The 23,181-nt window shown below is 41.3% G+C and overlaps 1 protein-coding gene across 2 annotated transcripts in view; it reads left to right on the top strand.

Moving 5' to 3' along the window:
- The window catches only part of LOC133539570 (dyslexia-associated protein KIAA0319-like protein), a 56,370-nt gene extending 44,000 nt beyond the window's left edge, over positions 1-12,370 (top strand). The window contains exons 20-26 of one of the 2 annotated variants that reach the window (XM_061881579.1): positions 4,851-5,010; positions 5,107-5,249; positions 6,454-6,576; positions 6,706-6,796; positions 8,855-8,946; positions 10,862-11,084; positions 11,127-12,370. In XM_061881579.1, the coding sequence (XP_061737563.1) occupies positions 4,851-5,010; positions 5,107-5,249; positions 6,454-6,576; positions 6,706-6,796; positions 8,855-8,946; positions 10,862-11,058 (806 nt within the window). In that variant the 3' untranslated portion in view covers positions 11,059-11,084; positions 11,127-12,370. Of the gene's footprint in view, positions 1-4,850; positions 5,011-5,106; positions 5,250-6,453; positions 6,577-6,705; positions 6,797-8,854; positions 8,947-10,861 lie in introns of both variants that reach the window. The other variant, XM_061881578.1, reaches the window with a different exon arrangement.
- Positions 12,371-23,181: the final 10,811 nt, after the last annotated feature.

The following is a 23,181-nucleotide window of genomic DNA, read 5'->3' as shown; positions in this document are numbered from 1 at the left end:
CAAAAAATGCCGAACATGTTGACAACTTACACTTACTTACAAGTTAGAACTTACAACTTACTCTGACAGTTGCAACATCTCTCGTGCGGTCGCTAGCAACTAGCATGTAGGCTAGCTTTTACAAGCAGAAGGAGTGACATTGGGGACAGCCAATCACACGAAAGTTATCATGAAACCGGCAACCAATCAGGGAGCGATATTTAGGTTAGAGGCGGGACTTCTAGCAGAGACCGACATTTAACCCTGTCTGTGCCATAATCATTGACTAAATATTACGGGCAGCGCTTGTATTGATAGTGACTACACAGTAGCGACTGGATATTGGTGGGGACGTGTCCCTAGCGTCCCTACCCAATTCTACGCCCTTGTACTAAATACCCGGCGACAATTCAAGGAAATACGGTAGTGTTTTTCTTTATTGCCTCTTTAAGGGCATTCTTCCATAGTATACCACATTAATGTTTAACATAGCAAAGTGCGATATAAAATCTAATTCATTATTATTATTATAGTATGTGCATTTGCTTCTTTTTTTCAGTAACACTATTACAAAAAGTCACAATGTCTGAAAGAATTCTAAACAAGTTATGACAGACCACCTCAAAAAAACAGAATGGAATTAAAACATTTTTTACTGAATGGGACACCCAAAATGTATATGAAAATAAAGAAAGTGAAATGTACTATATTAACTATGAACAATAAAACACTGAATATTAACAACGTATGAACATCGCTCCACTTTTACTTCTCAGACCGGCTCCTCGATAGACATACTTCACAATCAAGCAAAAGACAGGAAAAATGTAACAATATATGAATGCAAAGGTGTCAGGTTCAAACACTGAATTATCTATTAAACAAGACAAAATGCAAAATAATTAAACAGAGACAGGATTCAATTTAGCTCAAGAGGAGAAACGTCTGTGCTGCAGACTCAACTACAGCTTCCCACCACGCCCTGAAGGCAGTCCCTTTATTTGGGCAACTTCTGATTACATTACATTACGTAGCTGCTCCTAAGGGGCGGGAGTACATTAACAGATCAAAGAAAAGGTGCCTGGAGCGGTGTCAGGTTTCCCCCCTCTCTGCTTTGTAGACCTCGGGTCATGACAAGGTCTTCCTGTGGCTGTCCAATAGATCAAAGAAACCGACACCTCCACGTCGCATCCCACCGCACACAGTGGAGGTTTACAAGCAGTAGGCCTTTTGCTTGATAAGATCAAAGACAACTTTTGTCTTCTCTCAGGGCAGCCTGAACGCAATCGGTACTGTATCGGTTCAAACAATTTGTGTGATAACTTAAATACAATTATTCTGACAAAAGGGTAATAAACACCTACAATATGATATATTTTCACTTTTATGCAGAAATTTGTTGTAAAAATCTGCTTCTGCATCTGTTCTTCAGGCGGACTGCTCCGAAAACAAGCCCCGCCCACTCTCCTTTGTTTCTGGTCTGAGCTGCTGTGACGTATAACTCGTACAACACTCAAAAGCGCATATTTTAATTATTGAAGTTCTTTCTATAGTTCAAGACTTGCGGTCATTTCAAAACAGCACTGCACATCATAATGGCGGCTACAGTTTTCATGTTAAAGGTCTCAAAAATTACGTAGAACGTCCGGCGGGCCGGATTGAAAATCTAAATGGGCCGTACGTATTTTGCCCAGGTCTGCCCTATAAGTCAATACGCTGGACTGGACTGTTAACACGGACCACTTGTACAGGAAAGGACAGAGCAGGCCGTACTTCCTGAGGAGGCTGCGCTCCTTCAACACCTGTAAAAAAAACTCTTGTGGATGTACATTTTGGATTGAACTTTCACAGTATCATGTTAGACCCGCTCGACATCCATTGCTTTCCTCCTCTCCAAGGTTCTCATAGTCATCATTGTCACCAACGTCCCACTGGGTGTGAGTTTTCCTTGCCCTTATGTGGGCCTACCGAGGATGTCGTAGTGGTTTGTGCAGCCCTTTGAGACACTAGTGATTTAGGGCTATATAAGTAAACATTGATTGATTGATTGATTGATTGATTGATTGATGCTACCAGTCTGTGGTTGCCAGTGTTCTGTTGTACATGGTAGTGTGCTGGGGGGGCAGTACATCTAAGGACAGCTCCAGACTGGAGAAACTGATCAGGCGGGCCCGTTCTACGATCAAAATAAAACTGGACTCACTGGTGACGGTGGCAGAGAAGAGGACTGTAAAAAAACTAGTGAGCATCATGGTTGATGCCAGCCACCCTCTGCATAGCGTTATCAGTAACCAGAGGAGCCTGTTCAGTGCTAGACTGATCAGGTGCAGGACTATTAGACTAAAAAAAACTGCTCTGTCGCACATCCCATTAGACTGTACAACTCTTTGGGGGGAGGGGAGTACTAGGATGACAGGGGTTGCAAAACAATAACTATACTCTGGGCAGGGTTCTTGAGGGTGCATGGGAGTTTGCCCAACCAGTCTACATGTGCTTTGTGGACTTGGAGAAGGCATTGGACCGTGTCCCTCGGGAAGTCCTGTGGGGAGTGCTCAGAGAGTATGGGGTATCGGACTGTCTGATTGTGGCGGTCCGCTCCCTGTATGATCAGTGCCAGAGCTTGGTCCGCATTGCCGGCAGTAAGTCGGACACATTTCCAATGAGGGTTGGACTCCGCCAAGGCTGCCCTTTGTCACCCATTCTGTTCATAACCTTTAGGGACAGAATTTCTAGGCGCAGTCAAGGCGTTGAGGGGTTCTGGTTTGGTGACCGCAGGATTAGGTCTCTGCTTTTTGCAGATGATGTGGTCCTGATGGCTTCATCTGACCGGGATCTTCAGCTCTCACTGGATCGGTTCGCAGCCGAGTGTGAAGCGACCGGAATGAGAATCAGCACCTCCAAGTCCGAGTCCATGGTTCTCGCCCGGAAAAGGGTGGAGTGCCATCTCCGGGTTGGGGAGGAGACCCTGCCCCAAGTGGAGGAGTTCAAGTACCTAGGAGTCTTGTTCACGAGTGAGGGAAGAGTGGATGGTGAGATCGACAGGCGGATCGGTGCGGCGTCTTCAGTAATGCGGACGTTGTACCGATCTGTTGTGGTGAAGAAGGAGCTGAGCCGGAAGGCAAAGCTCTCAATTTACCGGTCGATCTACGTTCCCATCCTCACCTATGGTCATGAGCTTTGGGTCATGACCGAAAGTATAAGATCACGGGTACAAGCGGCCGAAATGAGTTTCCTCCGTCGTGTGGTGGGTCTCTCCCTTAGAGATAGGGTGAGAAGCTCTGCCATCCGGGAGGAACTCAAAGTAAAGCCGCTGCTCCTCCACATGGAGAGGAGCCAGATGAGGTGGTTCGGGCATCTGGTCAGGATGCCACCCGAACGCCTCCCTAGGGAGGTGTTTAGGGCACGTCCAACCGGTAGGAGGCCACGGGGAAGACCCAGGACACGTTGGGAAGACTATGTCTCCCGGCTGGCCTGGGAACGCCTTGGGATCCCCCGGGAAGAGCTAGACGAAGTGGCTGGGGAGAGGGAAGTCTGGGGTTCCCTGCTTAGGCTGTTACCCCCGCGACCGGACCTCGGATAAGCGGAAGAAGATAGATGGATTGGGGTACTAGGATGACAGGAGTTGCAAAACAATAACCGTGCAATACTTTTTCATAATATGGTCACTACTGCCTAGTTTCTCTTTTATTTTCTTATTTTACTGTTATATTTTTATTCTAATTGTTGCTTTTTATTCTTATTGTAATATTTTTGTATTTTTTTTCCATTTATACTCCTATTATTTACTTTTTAATTTTTAAATTCGATCTCAACTCTGTACACTTCTGCTGGAATTTAAATTTTTCTGAGGGAACTCTCCTGAAAGAGTCAATAAAGTACTATCTATATATTTATCTACCTACCGTATTTTTCGGATTATAAATCGCTCCGGAGTATACGCCGCATTAAAATAAAGAATAGTGAAGAACAGGCTGAATAAGTGTAGGTTATATGAGGCATGAATAAGCAACTGCTATGTTAACCTAACATATTATGGTAAGAGTCATTCAAATAACTATAACATATAGAACATGCTATACCTTTACCAAACTATCTCTCACTCCTAATCCATAAATCCCGATGTGGCTTCTAAACAACTCAGCCAACTCCAAAGGTATGCGCCGCTTCCTCTTGTCCTTTTCTGCTGCATATTTCACTACATCCAGCTTGTAATCTGCACTACATGATCTCCTTTTCGGTGCCATCTTTGTTCAGCCCTTTTTCAGTTTTTATAAGTTAGCGCCAACGTTGAAATGATCCAATTTTATAGCTGCGGCAGTAGCATGTAGCATATAGCAGTAAGCATCCCATGACCCACAATGCACTTCTGCCTTGACCCTCCCACGCCGAATTCTTATTGGTTGACGTGTGTGTGACGATTGCTGACATTTTCTTCGTCTCTTCCCGAATGAGATAATGATATTTGATATTTTACAGTAATGTGTTAATAATTTCTCACATAAGTCGCTCCGGAGTTTAAGTCGCACCCCCGGCCAAACTATGAAAAAAAACTGCCACTTATAGTCCGAAAAATACGCAATCTAGTCATGTGAGTGCCTTGCTTTTTGACCAATCACTGAGGAGATGGTCTGAAACCGGGTTGGCCAAACTTTCTCTATACACTGCTCAGGACCGACCTTGTGCTTTTTAGAGGACATTTATATGCTAACTGGCTGTCCGGCTTTGTACAAGTAGACGCACTACAGGACTATCGGCGATTTTGGATGCAAGCCGATGTCATCTGTTACTTGTCAATATTAGATTGGACACACCTACAAACTCTTTCCCTCCATTTACTTGTCATACCGTATTCTTCCCACTATTTGTCTCAGACCCGTGGGAGCTTGACCAGGTGGAGCTGGTGTTGGAGGTGCCCATCACGCAGGTTTCCCACCGTCAACGTGACATGCTGCTGCGCCAGGTTGGAGTGTTGCTCGGCGTGCTTGACAGTGACATCATTGTTCGAGAGATCAGCACATTCAATGAGCAAAGGTGAGCAGTAACAGGAGGAAGAATGAGTTTCATTACGTTCTGTGAATGTTTTTCTACATATTTAAAGTTCGGCTTTTGCTTATTTTGTCGTCTTAGTACTCGATTGGTCTTCCTGGTGTCAGGCGGTCCAGGGCGCCCTCCTCTGTCCGGCCACAGTGTTGCACTTAGCCTGCGCAACAAGCTACGCAAACAGAAGAACGACTTTCTCATTTACAAGACGCGGCGAGTGGACACAGTCAGTGAGTACTGCGCTTCTTTTAAGATAATTGACTAATAGTGACTGACGGGGGTCAAACACATTTGGATTCTGCATTTGACTCGTTTGAAATGTACTGTAGTACCTCGTGGTTTTTTTTTCCCGGAATTTGTTCTAAAAGATCTGCTGAAGACCCAATCGTATAAATCAGGGGTCGGGAACCTTTTTGGCTGAGAGAGCCATGAAAAACTAATATTTTTAAAAATGTATTTCTGTGAGAGCCATATAATATTTTTCAACACCGTGTGCATTTTTAAGTAAGACCAACATTTTTAGAGTATAATAAGTCTCTTATTCTTTTTAATTACACTGTTATTCTGAAGCTAATCAACTATAAATAAAAGGCTTCTTACCATTAAAGCGACTTCTTCAACAGGTGGGGTAGAAAACAGATGGATGGATTAAAATGCTCGAGTGTTTTATATTTTGAACGTTATTTTTAACACTGTGATTACCAGTGGAATTATTCATTACTTATCGTGTTAAGCAATGTCAGCTAAGGTTTATCTGGGATCTGAACTGAGGATGTTTTTGAGGCCCTTTGAGACACTTGTGATTGAGGGCTATATACATAAACATTGATTGATTGATTATCTGAGAGCCAGATGCAGTCATCAAAAGAGCCACATCTAGCAGGTGACTTTTCAAATGATGCTACATATTAGCAGTGATGCTACTTTTCGTAGCAACGCTTTTGCCCCACACTTGACAAATAACGGTTGTCTGTTCGACATATTTCCGCTTGAAGCCAAACCACCGCCAGACGATGGACCGCCTGTTGTTTTCCTTGAATTAATTCTTCCTTCATTTGTTACCAGATTCGCACCTTTTTTCTATCGTATTACCACTGGCACCTCAGCTAACGTTACCTATGCCGCTACCTCTCTGCTCCGTGAGGGCATGTACGTATGTGACGTGTGTAAGAAGGTGCGCTTGTTTTATCTCTCTGTGAGAAAGAGAGACACGAAAGAGTGAGAAAAGTCTGTAGTGTAATGCCCGCAGATAAAAGCAACTGCGTGAGAAGGTATACTGGAATATCACGATACAGTCATTTTCTGTATTGCACAGAGACAAACCCGCGATATATCGCCCAGCCCTATTTGCCAGTACTGTATGTAAGTTCCATAGAAGACTTACTAGATCCACCCTGAACCTATTATTATATCTGGTGGCCTCTGCATCCTCAGTCTGCCAACTCAACTGCTCCAGTCATGGCGAGTGTGACTCCTTCACGCGGCGTTGTGTCTGCCAGCCTTTCTGGATGGAGAACCTCATCAGGGCCCAGCTGGGAGATGCAGAGAGCAATTGTGGTAAGTTGAAACACATCATTATCCGCCATGAGTGTGCTCTTTCAAACACATTCCCAAGTTATGGTTAAATGACCCTCAAGTTGCATCTTACTAGCCTTACATTTGTTTTTTTGTTGATTTTATTTTCAGAGTGGAGTGTACTGTATGTGACCATAGCCTCCTTTCTGATTGTGGTCGCTGTGGGGACGGTTGTCTGGGGCATGGTGTGTTGCTGTGAAAGGTGAGATCCATATTCAAATAATGTGTGATACATTTTTAATTACTGATGAGTCATCTAGACTGGCGGCCACAAGTTTTTCATTTGGCTGGCTGAACATCACCCAAATTGAAGTGAAGTGAATTATATTTACCATATTTCCTTGAATTGCCGCCGGGTATATCGTATGCGCCTGCCTAGAATTACTGCCGGGTCAAACTTGTTTCGCAAAATAATTAGCGCATGCTTAGCATTACCGCCGGCTCAGGATTAACGCCGGGTCAAACTCGTTTCGCAAAATAATTAGCATATGCCTAGAATTTCCACCGGGTCAAACTCGTCACGTCACGAGTGACACTTCACCTGTCATCATTTTCAAAATGGAGGAGGCTGATTTCAATCATTTGAAATCGCATAAAGGGAAGAAGATTAAGAACTATTCAGTAGGATTTAAGGTCCAAGCTATTGAATATGCTAAAAAGAACAGTAAGCAGCTATGTTTTATTAATATACCATAGCTGCGTGTGTCAAATATATGTCATTAAATGACTCCCGCCTCCTGGTGGTAGAGGGCGCTAGTGATCCTTCTTGCCACTACTCGGCTGCAGAAGAAGTGACAACAAGCAGCAAGAGTGAGCAGCGATCCTTTATTTTTTCCTCTCGCTTGCACTTTTAACATGGAGGATTACATATCTAAAATAAAACAGTTTTCTAAACTGGACTTTCAATCGAAGCAGGAGGTAATAAAGGAAGATCTCCATCGAGACAGAGAGACTTTTAAAACTGAAGAAAGATAAGGAAGACTTCTATAAACAAGTTATCGATGCTTTTGATCAGAAGGAGCTGCGCATGAACTTCATTTATAAGTAAAGGTAAGACCATAATAACGTTTTTTTTTATTAAATATGCTTTTCATGATGGTATCCTTACATCACACTCAAATTTATAAGCTCAGGCCTAAATTTACTGCAAGCCTGTGGTAAACGCCGGAGTGAGAAGAGGTTTGAAATTGATCAGCGCCCCGGCGGCAATTCAAGGGAATACGCTAAGTTACATTTAAAGCAGTGTGGGGGGCACTGGGAGCAGGTGGGTAAAGTGTCTTGCCCAAGGACACAACGGCAGTGACTAGGATGGCGGAAGCGGGGATCGAACCTGGAACCCTTAAGTTGCTCTACCAACTTTATACAGTAGTAATTCTACTCATTAATAAACAGGGTGTTTTAAGTAAAATATGGAGGTATTTGGGCTTCAAAATTAACAATAAAGGTGAGGCTTCAAACAGGAAGGCACTGTACTGTTTTACACCTTTTCTGCTTGTCGGCTCCCAGACTGTGGTCGAGGAGAGCAGGAAAGACTTTTCACTCCGTAAAACTCCGCTCTTTGGTCGGAATGACGAGGTCGTCGATTAGTTACAACTTGGTGACTTTATTTCTAATATCCACAGGGCACAACCGGACATCCACCATGCTATTAACACTCCTGCACATGCTAGCGCTACCTCTCCGAACTTGCCCACTCACTCACTCACGTCACTCACCCTCATACTGCCATTCTTAAAGGGGCACACACACACACACACACACATACGCTACTCTCACAACAGCTGCTCTAAAACACGCCTCGCCAAATGTGGCGATTGGTATTAGCACCTTTGCTTCAAACTTAGGTAAACATTTAAATAAAAAGCATACAGATCTGCACAAATAGCTATAAAAAGTGACATGTAATAATGTAGTTGTTAATCCAGTCCTGCTGTTCAGTCCGGTGCAGACTGTAGTCGAGGGGCACAGGGAAGACATACCCTTCAGGATCGATGCCATTTCAATGCCTTTCAATTAAATTTTAACTTTGTAAAATTGTTCTTTGACTGCAAGTGTTTAATGTAGTGTAAGATTTTCTGTCAAAATAAAGCCAATATTGACATTTTTCGTAGTAAGTATCGATATACATTTTGGTACCGGTACTTTATTATTTGTACCAGGACAACCTTGATACTAGCTTTGACTAATATTGAGTAACTGTGAGTGATTTATCTTAATTACTAATGATACTGTGTGTGTGTTTTTTTTCTTTGTTGTAAAGACGGAAGAACAAAGCACGCAGAAGCAAAAGCCGATACAAAATGTTGGAAGCTGACGAGAAAGACATTCTGGAGCTGCAACCACACAGAGCTGGTAGGAATCACATGTTGTTGTTCTTGTTGTTGTTATTGTCCCTGTTGGCATCACATGGAACAACAATTGTGTAGACGATGAGTCCCAGCTATGTGGTATTTGGAAAATGCATATAAAAATGTGGGTTTTACACTGTGTGCACACCCTAACATACTTAAAAATTAGCGTTTGTTTATACAGTATAATAATGAATCGTGATTAAGCAGAATTATTTATATACCAAACCCAAAACCAGAGAAGTTGGCACGCTGAGTAATTTGTGAATAAAAACAAAATACAATGATTTGCAAATCCTTTTCAACTGGTATTCAGTTGAATAGACTGCAAAGACAAGATATTTAACGTTCCAACTGAGAATCTTCATTTTTTTTTTTGCAAATAGAATTTAATGGCAGCAACACATTGCAAAAAAGTTGGCACAGGGGCATTTTTACCAGTGTGTTTCATGGCCTTTCCTTTTAACAACACTCAGTAAACATATGGGAACTGAGGAGACCAATTTTTGAATCTTTTGAAGTGGAATTATTCTCAATTTTTGCTTTATGTACAGCTTAAGTTGTTCAACAATCCAGGATCTCTGTTGTGGAATTTTAGGCTTCATAATGCACCACACATGTTCAATGGCAGACAGGTCTGGACTACAGGCAGCCCAGGCCAGTCCAGTACCTTTACTATTTTACTATAAAGCCACGCTGTTGTGACACGTGGCTTGGCATTGTCTTGCTGAAATAAGCAGGGGCGTCCATGATAACGTTGCTTGGGTGGCAACATATGTTGTGCCAAAACCTGAATGTACCTTTCAGCATCAATGGTCCCTTCATAGTTGTGTAAGTTACCCATGCCTTGGGCATTTATACACCTCCATACCATCACAAAGGCCTGATTTGCAACTTTGTGCCGGATGGTTCTTTTCCTCTTTGTTCCAGAGAACCCGATGTCCACAGTTTCCAAAAACAATTTGAAATGTGGACTCGTCAGACCACAGAACACTTTTCCACTTTGCATCCGTCCATCTTAGATGAGCTCGGACCCAGCGAAGCCGGCGGCATTTCTGGGTGTTGGCGTTAAATTGCTGTGGCTTTGCATAGTAGATATCTAACTTGTATTAACAGACTTAGCGATCAACTGTAGTGACTGACAGTGGCTTTCTGAAGTGTTTCTGAGCCCATGTGGTGATATCCTTTACACACCGATGTCGTTTTTTTGATCCAGTACCGTCTGAGGGATCAAAGGTCCGTAATATCATCGCTTTCGTGCAGTGATTTCTCTAGATTCTCTGAACCTTTTGATGATATTATGGACCATAGCTGGTGAAATCCCTAAATTCCTTGCAATAGCTGGTTGAGAAATATGGTTCTGAAACTGTGGACAATTCAAAGTGGTGACCCTCTCCCCATCCTTGTTTGTGAATTACTTAGCATTTCATGGGAGCTGCTTTTATACCTGATTATGGCACCCACCTGTTCCCAATTAGCCTGTTCACCTGTGGGATGTTCCACATAAGTGTTTGATGAGCATCCCTCAACTTTTTTCAGTCTTTTTTGCCACGTGTGCCAGCTTTTTTTAAACATGTTGCAGGCATCAAATTCCAAATGAACTAATATTTGCAAAAATAACAGTTTCTGAGTTCGAACATTACATTGTCTTGTCTTTGCAGTCCATACAATTGAATATAGGCAGAAAAGGGTTTGCAGATCATTGTATTCTGGGTTTTTATTTATGATTTACACAACGTGCAAACTTCACTGGTATTGAGTTTTGTACTATATTATCTCATCAGATAAGAGTTTCTCAGAATATTGGAGCAAGAGTCTCCCGTGAGTGTAAAACCTATCAGAGCACCCTCCAAGCGACAATCTCCTTTTCTCTAACTTCAGGAGAAATAAGTCTTGTTTTTTTTGTTTTTTTGACCCAGGCCGCGTCAAGCCCATGCCCGCCCCCACCTCCTCTGCCCTCATGCACTCCGACTCCGACCTGGACAGCGAGGACGGGCACGTCGGGGTACCGTGGAAGGAGCAGGAGCGCGGCCACCTTCTCCGAGCGCAAAACGGCTTCCTGAGGAACGGCCAGGGTCCAGCCAGAGGGAAGAAGCACGGAGACGAGCTGCTATAGCAAAAGAGAAGGTGACGCTCACCTCTCTCCACACACACACACACACACACACACACACACACACACACACACACACACACACACACTGATCCGTCCCTGGAACTTGAGAGGGGGGAAAAAAGGAAGTCAAAATGCTGCTTTTTAAGAAGCCACTGGAATACACACACACTGAATGAACACCACTTGGTTTTTAATACGCACTTTCATTTCATCACTGTCAGAATCTCTTTACAGAATCAATCAAATGGCATATCTATCCTTACTTGCCTTTTCGGAACATATTTATTAGCCAATCGGTCCAATCTGTTCTGTGCAGAACGAGCTGAAACCAAATGAATTCTTTCCATCAACATTTTTCTTCATCTTATAAGAGTAGCCATGGATAGAACAATAACCATACACACAAACAGAAAAAAAATGATATAAAGAAAGATTTATTTCCCATGTTGAAGTTTGTATGTGAGAGAGAGAGAGAGAGAGAGAGAGAGAGAGGCGCTTCAACCAAATGACGTTCCACATTGCATGCAGGATGTGCAACACACGAGCCTGGAAGTTGAATTCCACATTTTGAATCACTGTTAACGCGTTGAATGTCCGAGAGGGTTTCGTCACTGCCCGTACGAAATGTGAAGCAACATTTTTTTTTTGTTTGTTTTTTGATTTTCCATGCTTTTTGCAGCTAAATCATCTCCTAAAAACATGAGAATGTGTTATTTTGTTCAGCTGTTCTGCATTGACTCACGCAGGCAAAGTCAAACGAAGCACACCCAAGTGCCAACAGTGTGTTTTCTCTTCTTAAAATAAAAAAAAAATGCTCGTCCTTTTTAAAATTTTGGAATCGACCTGGAGTCCACTGTGAAGGGCGTGCAAAGGTCAGAAGAAATACAAGTCTTTTTAAAATATATTTTTAAGGAGACTGAAGGATTACGTCGGTGTGTGACCTGATAAAACCGGATTATCTGGGAATTAGAATGAAGACTTTAATTTTTTTTCTTTGCTTTATGAGGGATTTTATTTATGTTAGGAAATATGTTACCTTTCAGAAGTGAGTACACTTTTCGCATTCCATACTTGAGTTACCAGCGATTAAAGGGACACACTTTTTTACAAGCTGTACACTGGCTAATCTACTTCAAGTGTCATTTCTTCAGCTTTGAAATATCTGCAGGAATGTGAGGCTTGTGTGTGTTTACATTGCTCACATTTAAATTCATGTTCTAAAAGCTTCCAAAGTCCTGCTGTTGATTTTGTTAAAGAAAAGTATTTTTGTTTGATTTTTTTTTTATTGAGCTATTAAAAACTCTAGTGATCATGCTTTGCTTCTTCATTACAACTGGAAATACATTTAATTATTTATTATGCAAATCAAAACAGATTGAGGCTGTTTGTGAGTTCTGGAAAAAATGATGACCTCATTTTTTTGGACCATAGGGCGCACCGTCAAACTTGTCTATTCGGGTCTATTTTCACACAAAAGGCGCACTAAAGAGGTTATATTGTGATTTTTTTTTAATATATAAAACACTTCCTTGTGGTCTACATAACATGTAAAGGTGGTTCTTTGGTCAAAATGTTGCATAGATGATTTTTTACAGATCATCTTCAAGGCCTACTGAAAGCCACTACTAGCCACCACACAGTCTGATAGTTTATATATCAATGATGAAATATTAACATTGCAACACATGCCAATACGCCCAAGTTAGTTTACTAAATTGCAATTTTAAATTTTGCGCGTTTTATCCTGCTGAAAACTTTGCAGTATGATGACGTGTGCGCATGATGTCACGGATTATAGCGGACAGTTTGGTCAAGCACCGATCCCAGCTAAAAGTCGTCTGCGTTAATCACATAATTACACAGTATTCTGGACATCTGTGTTGCTGAATCTTTTGCAATTTCTTCGATTAATAATGGAGACGTCAAAGAAGAAAGATGTAGGTGGGAAGCGGTGTATTGCGGCCGCCTTTAGCAACACAAACACAGCCGGTGTTTCCTTGTTTCCTATTTTACATTACCAAAAGATGACGGTGAAGCTTTAATATGGAACAGAGCGGTCAAGCGAACACGGTTCCCTACCACATGTCAACCGGCAGGTTTCGGTGAGAAAATGGTGGTAAATGGGTTGTACTTGTATAGCGCTTTTTTTCTACCTTCAAGATACTCAAAGCGCTTTGACACTACTTCCACATTTACCCATTCACACACACATTCACACACTGATGGAGGGAGCTGCCATGCAAGGCGCTAACCAGCACCCATCAGGAGCAAGGGTGAAGTGTCTTGCTCAGGACACAACGGACGTGACGAGGTTGGTATTAGGTGGGAATTGAACCAGGGACCCTCGGGTTGCGCACGGCCACTCTCACACTGCTTTTACCGTAGACATGAGCGGAGAGCTTGCGACCTCCTGCAGCTGCGGACTCTCTTGCCTCCTTCCACCGGAGACACTGGCGATCACCACACCCCTCCGACTTTCAGGTTGTACAGGTAAGACCATATAATCTCACTAAAACACTAATAACACAATAAGCAGATAAGGGATTTTCCAGAATTATCTTAGTAAATGTGTCTAACATCTGACTCGCTCCCACTGCCCTCGTCTTTTTTTTCTTTTCTTTTTTTTTTTTCTAGTCCTTCACTCTCACTTTCCTCATCCACAAATCTTTCGTCCTCGATCAAAGTAATGGGGAAATCGTCGCTTTCCCGGTCCGAATCGCTCTCGCTGCTGGTGGCCATGATTGTAAACAATGTTCAGATGTGAGGAGCTCCACAACCCGTGACATCACGCGCACATCGTCTGCTACTTCCGGTACAGGCAAGGCTTTTTTATTAGCGACCAAAAATTGCGTTATTTATTGTCGATGTTCTCTACTAAATCCTTTCAGCAAAAATATGGCAATATTGCGAAATGATGAAGTATGACACATAGAATGGAGCTGCTATCCCCGTTTAAATAAGAACATCTCATTTCAGTAGGCCTTTCAAGTCGCTTTCTGACCGTCTCTTCAGAATGCGCCGTTATATTAACATACCTCCACTTGGACAGCGTCTTCTCCCCATCATCTTTGTTGTACCTGTAGTTTAGCCCCTCCATAGCGAATCTACTGACAGATAATAGGTTAGAACTGTACGCTACTTTGTAATAGAAATGTTCACAGTAGGGGATGAATACACCACAAGAGGATAGAGAAAAAGGAGCTTATTGACTACCATGGCAGACCTGCACAAGTTTACGGGAGTTATGCAGATCCCAAATAAACAACAGCAGGTACCAATAGGTATGAAAAGTTGGTTTTGCATTACAACGCAAAACAAAACGCTGGATAATGTCTCTTAATAGATGGTATTTTGGGGTCCCACCATAATAATACTCATGTTGAAGCACAGTACGTCTGACTATGATCGCTGTAATGCTTTGACAATCCATCAAGCTGTGCAGCTTCGTAGCTTACCAATGTCGTACTTCAACATTTTGACAGTTTTTTGAGCGCCCTGTGTAATATTTTATACCCTCCATGGAACATCAAAGTTTTGGTGTTGCTTGCTTAGCGTCATTTATTAAACAGGGGTCAACTTGCAGTCTACACTTATCTCTTACACGTGACTTCCATCTACTGGTCACATTTATTGCACCATGTACCATAGAGCAGTGGTTCTCAAATGGGGGTACTTGAAGGTATGCCAAGGGGGACGTGAGATTTTTTTTAAATATTCTAAAACTAGCAACAATTCAAAAATCCTTTATAAATATATTCATTGAATAATACTTCAACAAAATATGAATGTAAGTTCATAAAGTGTGAAAATAAATGCAACAATGCAATATTCAGTGTTGACAGCTAGATTTTTTGTGGACATGTTCCATAAATATTGATGTTAAAGATTTATTTTTTTGTGAAGAAATGTTTAGAAGTAAGTTGATGAATCCAGATGGATCTCTATTACAATCCCCAAAGAGGGCACTTTACTTCTATGTGGAGAAATCTTTATTAGGGACCGATGTCTCTTTGGGACAGAGGACCCTATTGAATTTCTAAGGTTTTATTATTATTCTTTATTATTATTATACCGACGCCTCTTTAAGCTGTAATTTGACGCCCTTGACATGCTTCAAAACTCACCTAATTTGACACACACATCAGGACTGGCAAAAATTGCGATCAAATCAAAAAACCAAAACCCCAAAACACAAAATTCCGCTCTAGCGCCCCCTAGGAAGAAAACACAGACAAAACTGTCTCTAACTTTCATTAGGAATGACGTAGAAACATGCAACAAAAACCACTATGTAGGTCTCAGTTAGGCCTATATTTCATCCACTGACCGCCTCAGATAAAATCAACAGGAAGTTTGCCATTCCCAATTCAATACAACATCTGCATTCCTTTCACAATGCATTACAGTCTCAAAATGGCGGCACCAAGGCGTCCTTCTAAGATGCCCAAGCCACTTTACAACTGTTACTTCTTTATCTCTTTTTTTCAACCAAAAATGCTTTGCTCTGATTAGGGGGTACTTGAATTAAAAGAATGTTCACAGGGGGTACATCACTGAAAAGAGGTTGAGAACCACTGACTTAGAGAATTGGTTGGAGGTCAGTAAGCCCAACACGTACACAAGGAGCACAGGGTTAGAAAGCACACTGTCAAATTTTGAGGAAAAAAAGATTTTAAATGCGCCTTATTAAAGTTAAAGTACCCATGATTGTCACACACACACACACACACACACATACAATTATTCTCTGCATTTGACCCATCACCCTTGATCACCCCCTGGGAGGTGAGGGGAGCAGTGAGCAGCATTTTAGCTCATTGATGATTGTGATTAATTACAAAACATAAAGGAGGTTGTCACAGAAGTAAACAAGGTAGAAGTCAAACTTTTGTATACTTTTAATATCCAATTATACTACAATTAATATAATGTTTGTGTGAGTATGTATGTGTGTGTATATATATATATATATATATATATATATATATATATATATATATATATACATATACAGGTGCTGGTCTTATTTTTAGAATATCATGAAAAAGTTGATTTATTTCATTAATTCCATTTAGAAAATCAAACTTGTAGAATGTATACATTCATTCCAAACAGACTGATACATTTCAAGTGTTTTTTTTTTTTGCCAAAAAGGAGATGATTATAGCTGACAACCAATAAAAACCCTAATTTAAACATCTCAGAAAATTTGAATATGGTGAAAAGGTCAGATATTGAAGACACCTGGTGCCACAGTTAGCTAGCTAACTAACTCAAAAGCCTTTAAATGGTCTCTGGTTTTGATTCTGTACAACAAACAATCATGGGGAAGACTGCTGACTTGACAACTGTCCAAAAGATGACCATTGATACTAAGAAGGAGGACAAGACACAAAAGGTCATTGCCAAAGAGGTTGGATGTTCCCAGAGCTCTGTGTCCAAGCACATTAATAGAGAGGCCAAGGGAAGACAAAGATGTGATAGAAAAAAGTGTACAAGCAAGAGGGATAACCGCGCCCTGGAGAGGATTGTCAAACAAAACCGATTCAAAAATGTGGGGGTGATCCACAAAGAGTGGACTGCAGCTGGAGTCTGCTTCAAGAACCTTCATGCACCAACGTATGCAAGATATGGGCTTCAGCTGTCGCATTCCTTGTGTAAAGCCACATTTGAATAAGAGACAACGTCAAAAGCGTCTCGCCTGGGCTCAAGACAAAAAGGACTGGACTGCTTCTGAGTGGTCCAAAGTTATGTTTTCAGATTAAAGTAAATTTTGTATCTCCTTTGGAAATCAAGGTCCCAGAGTCTGGAGGAAGACAGGAGAGGCACAGAATCCACGTTGCCTGAAGTCCGGTGTCAAATGTCCACAATGGGTAATGGTCTGGGGTGCCATGTCTTCTGCTGGTGTTGGTCCACTGTGTTTCCTGAGGTCTAGGGTCAATGCAGCAGTCTACCAGGAAGTTTTACAACACTTTATGCTGCCTGCTGCCGACCAATTTTATGGAGGTGAAGATTTCATTTTCCAACATGACTTGGCACCTGCACACAGTGCCAAATCTACCAGTACCTGGTTTAAGGACCATGGTATCCCTGTTCTTGATTGGCCTGCAAACTCCCCTGACCTTAACCCCATAGAAAAGCTATGTGGTATTGTGAAGCGGAAGATGCCAGATGCCAGAGCCAACAATGCTGAAGAGCTGAAGGCCACTATTAAAGCAAGCTGGGCTCTCATAACACCTGAGGGTGCAACAGACTGCTGGACTCCATGCCACGCCGTATTGCTGCAGACATTCAGGCAAAAGGAGCTGCAACTAAGTATTGATTGCCGTACATGCTGAAACTTTCCATGTTCATACTTTTCAGTTGGCCCACATTTGTAAAAAATATTTTTTGGTACTAGTCGTAACTAATATTCTCATTTTCTGAGATACTGAATTTGGGAATTTTAGTAATTGTCAGTACTAATCATCAAAATTGAAAGAAATAAACATTTCAAATATATCCCTGTGTGTAATGAATTGATATAATATGTAAGTTTCACGTTCTGAATATAATTACTGAAATAAATCCACTTTTTCATGATATTCTAATAATATGAACAGCACCTGTATTTACTTTACATGCAGTCAACTTTCAGCCCTCAACCACATTTTCTTTAACCCAATGCGGCCCCCAAGTCAAAATGTTTGGACACCTCTGGCACAGACACACTCACCCATTTTCTACCGCTTGTCCCTTTCGGGTTCCCACAGGGGGGCTGGAGCCTTTCCCAACTAGAGCGGAAGGCAAATTATGAAAATCTCCCCTGCTGCTTTTTGAGAAACATTACACTAAAGTAACTTGTTTATAAAAAATAATCTAAGCAGCGGATGTACTGTGCAGCCTGCATGTTTTTTGTTTTTTTTTACTCATTCTAATCCGTTTTGTGCTTGTTGAACAGCTTTGCCATGTTGGGAGATTACAAATTGATTAAAAAAAAGAGTAACAGAAAGTCGGTGCTTTTTCTGAGAGCAAGCCCAGCTTAAAAGATGTTGCTTTTATATTTTGTAAATATAGTACACTGTGCATTTGTGTCAAGGCTATGTTTTCATGCATAATTCTACCACTTTTATGAATCATTTGTACAGTGTGAGAATTTAAAAAAAAAAGGGTTTACATCCAGAGAACTGATAAATATGTGTCCTCACACTCTAATTACATGCGTGTTTGGGAGATGTGGGCGAAAACCTACACAATTTGTAACAATGCATTACAACCACAGTGCAAAGCAAACTTGGGACGCCATATCTTCCATGGTGGCAACTGTCCGCTGTTCATTAAAAATGACAAGCAGCAGCAATAATAGTACAAAAGCAGTGAAGTTGTCATGTTGTGTAAATGGTAAATAAAAACACAATACAATGATTTGCAAATCCTTTTCAACTTATATTCAATTGAATAGACTCCAAAGATAATATAAATAACGTTCGAACTGAGAAACTTTATTTTTTGCAAATATTAAAATTTGATGCCTCCAACATGTTTCAAAAAAGCTGGCTCAAGTGGCAAAAAAGACTGAGACAGTTGAGGAATACTCATCAAACACTTGTATGGAACATCCCACTGGTGAAAGGGCTAATTGGGAACATGTGGGTGCCATGATTGGCTATAAAAACAGCTTCCATGAAATGCTCATTCGTTCACAAACAAGGATGGGGTGAGGGTCACCACTTTGTCAACAAATTTGTGAGCAAAATGTCACACAGTTTAAGAACAACCTTTCTCAAAGTGCAATTGCAGGAAATTGAGGGATTTCAACATCTACACTCTATAATATCATCAAAAGGTTCAGAGAATCTGGAGAAGTCACTGCACGTACGTGATGATATTACGAACCTTTGATCCCTCAGGCGGTACTGCATCAAAAAGCGACCAGTGTGTAAAGGATATCACCACATGTGCTCAGGAACACTTCAGAAAACCACTGTCAGTAACTACTGTTTGTTGCTACATATTTAAGTGCAAGTTAAATCTCTACTATGCAAAGCAAAAGCCATTTATCAACAACACCCAGAAACGCCGCCGGCTTCGCTGGGCCCGAGCTCATCTGAAATGGACTGATGCAAAGTGGAAAAGTGTTCTGTGGTCTGATGAGTCCAAAGGTCAAACTGTTTTTGGAAACTGTGGATGTCGTGACCTCCGGAACAAAAAGAAAAAGAACTATCCGGATTGTTTTTTGCGCAAAGTTGAAAAGCCAGCATGTGTGATGGTATGGGGGTGCATTAGTGCCCAAGGCATGGGTAACTTACACATCTGTGAAGGCACCATTAATGCTGAAAGGTACATACAGGTTTTGGAGCAACATATGTTGCCAGCCAAGCAATGTTATCATGGACGCCCCTGCTTATTTCAGCAAGACAAGGCCGAGCCACGTGTTACAACAGCATGGCTTCATAGTAGAAGACGGTAGGTACTATACTGGCCTGCTTGTAGTCCAGACTTGTCTCCCATTGAAAATGTGTGGTGTAATATGAAGCCTAAAATACTTTTGAACAATTAAGTTGCACATCAAGCAAAAATGGGAAAGAATTCCACCTGAAAAGCTTCAAAAATGTGTCTCCTCAGTTCCCAAACCTTCTTTCTCTGCAGTCTTTCAACAGTTAGCACGTCATCTGTGGTCAGCTAATCTGAGCAGAAAAGAGACGGTAGATCAACTGGTCTAAAAGGGGAGTCTATTTAAAGGGGCGGCATAGCTCGGTTGGTAGGGCGGCCGTGCCAGCAACATGAGGGTTGCAGGTTCGATTCCCGCTTCCGCCATCCTAGTCACTGCCGTTGTGTCCTTGGGCAAGACACTTTACCCACCTGCTCCCAGTGCCACCCACTCTGGTTTAAATGTAACTTAGATATTTGGTTTCACTATGTAAAGCGCTTTGAGTCACTAGAGAAAACCGCTATATAAAATATAATTCACTTCACTTCACTGGACTCTCACTATTATGTTAGATCCACTATGGACTGGACTCTCACTATTATGTTGGATCCACTATGGACTGGACTCTCACTATTATGTTAGATCCACTATGGGCTGGACTCTCACTATTATGTTAGATCCACTATGGACTGGACTCACACTATTATGTTAGATCCACTATGGACTGGACTCTCACACTATTATGTTAGATCCACTATGGACTGGACTCTCACACTATTATGTTAGATCCACTATGGACTGGACTCTTACACTATTATGTTAGATCCACTATGGACTGGACTCTCACACTATTATGTTAGATCCACTATTGACTGGACTCTCACACTATTATGTTAGATCCACTATGGACTGGACTCTCACACTATTATGTTAGATCCACTATGGACTGGACTCTTACACTATTATGTTAGATCCACTATGGACTGGACTCTCTCACTATTATGTTAGATCCACTATTGACTGGACTCTCACACTATTATGTTAGATCCACTATGGACTGGACTCTCACACTATTATGTTAGATCCACTATGGACTGGACTCTCACACTATTATGTTAGATCCACTATGGACTGGACTCTCACACTATTATGTTGGATCCACTATAGACTGGACTCTCACTATTATGTTAGATCCACTATGGGCTGGACTCTCACTATTATGTTAGATCCACTATGGACTGGACTCACACTATTATGTTACATCCACTATGGACTGGACTCTCACACTATTATGTTAGATCCACTATGGACTGGACTCTCACACTATTATGTTAGATCCACTATGGACTGGACTCTCACTATTATGTTAGATCCACTATGGACTGGACTCTCACACTATTATGTTAGATCCACTATGGACTGGACTCTCACACTATTATGTTGGATCCACTATAGACTGGACTCTCACTATTATGTTAGATCCACTATGGGCTGGACTCTCACTATTATGTTAGATCCACTATGGACTGGACTCACACTATTATGTTACATCCACTATGGACTGGACTCTCACACTATTATGTTAGATCCACTATGGACTGGACTCTCACTATTATGTTAGATCCACTATGGACTGGACTCTCACTATTATGTTAGATCCACTATGGACTGGACTCTCACTATTATGATAGATCCACTATGGACTGGACTCTCCCAATATTATGTTACATCCACTATGGACTGGATTCTCACACTATTATGTTAGATCCACTATGGACTGGACTCTCACACTATTATGTTAGATCCACTATGGACTGGACTCTCTTACTATTATGTTAGATCCACTATGGACTGGACTCTCACACTATTATGTTAGATCCACTATGGACTGGACTCTATTATGTTAGATCCACTATGGACTGGACTCTCACTATTATGTTAGATCCACTATGGACTGGACTCTCACTATTATGTTAGATCCACTATGGACTGGACTCTCACTATTATGTTAGATCCACTATGGACTGGACTCTCACTATTATGTTAGATCCACTATGGACTGGACTCTCACACTATTATGTTAGATCCACTATGGACTGGACTCTCACACTATTATGTTAGATCCACCATGGAGTGGACTTTCACACTATTATGTTAGATCCACTATGGACTGGACTCACATTATTATGTTAGATCCACTATGGACTGGACTTCAACACTATTATGTTAGATCCACTATGGACTGGACTCTCACTATTATGTTAGATCCACTATGGACTGGACTCTCACACTATTATGTTAGATCCACTATGGACTGGACTCTCACTATTATGTTAGATCCACTATGGACTGGACTCTCACTATTATGTTAGATCCACTATGGACTGGACTCTCATAATATTATTCTAGACCCACTCGACGTCCATTGCACCGTTCGCCCCACATATGCGGTCCTCTCCAAGGTTCCTCATTGGCCCACTGGGTTGAGTTTTTCCTTGCCCTGATGTGGGATCTGAACCGAGGATGTCGTGCAGCCCTTTGAGACACTTGTGATTTAGGGCTATATAAGTCAACTTTGATTGATGATTGATTGACATATACAATATAATATATAATTCACTTCACAAGCAAAGTACAGTTGACACTTTCATTGTTTTTTTGTAACACCCCAATAAGTTTTTCAACTTGTTAAAGTCGGGGTCCACGTTCATCAATTCATGGTACCCGGACATCTTATATGTAATAGAAATGTGCAGGTGGGGTGTATGCTGTGTGCTCATTAAATATGTATTCTGATCTCTGGTCTTCACAGAAAATGAGCCAAAGTTAGTGAGTCTCAGTTAGAAAAATTAATTAATTGTATCATTTTATTTTTTATTTTTTTATAAAAAATGAAAACGGGTCCCCGAACACCGCACACTGAACACCATGAAGTGATTTATGTGGACCCCGACTTCAACAAGTTGAAAAACTTATTGGGGTGTTACCATTTAGTGGTTAATTGTACAGAATATGTACTGTACTGTGCAATCTACTAATAAAAGCTTCAATCAATCAACAGTGCGTATTCAGAGCGCATGTAAAAAAATAAATTAAAAAAAACGTCCAGTCCACAAGTATCCTCGTTCACAACATGTTCTCTTAGATTTCCATGTTATGATACATGTTCACATTTATTGACTGTATACAAAAAAAGATAAAAATATATTTTTATTTAAATGAAGATATGAAATCATCCTAAATGAAATACAATGACTTGGTTTATATTATCGTATATACTAGAGCAGGGGTAGGGAACCTATGGCTCTAGAGCCAGATGTGGCTCATTTGATGACTGCATCTGGCTCTCGGATAAATCTTAGCTGACATTGTTTAATGCAATAATTATGAATAATTTCGCTGGTAATCACAGTGCTAAAAATAACGTACAAAATAGAAAACATTCTCATGCATTTATATCCATCCATCCGTTTTCTACCGCACCTGTTCAAGAAGTCGCATTAATGGTAAGAAGTATTTTATGTCACGATGGGGGGGTTGCAGCTTGCTGCAGGGTCGTTCTCCCAGGAAGGCAGACAGACTACTCGGGACATGGCATTTAGGTAAAAACATGATTTAATTTTAACTAAAAAAATCTACAAACAAAAAAAAATGCTCACAGCAGACGCATAACTTGGGCTAAAGAACAAAGCTAACGCATAAACAGACTAAGA

Source organism: Nerophis ophidion, linkage group LG21, assembly GCF_033978795.1.
Source record: "Nerophis ophidion isolate RoL-2023_Sa linkage group LG21, RoL_Noph_v1.0, whole genome shotgun sequence".
NCBI lineage: Eukaryota > Metazoa > Chordata > Actinopteri > Syngnathiformes > Syngnathidae > Nerophis > Nerophis ophidion.
Note: the sequence above shows the minus strand (reverse complement) of the source record. Positions and strands in the feature narration are given on the sequence as shown.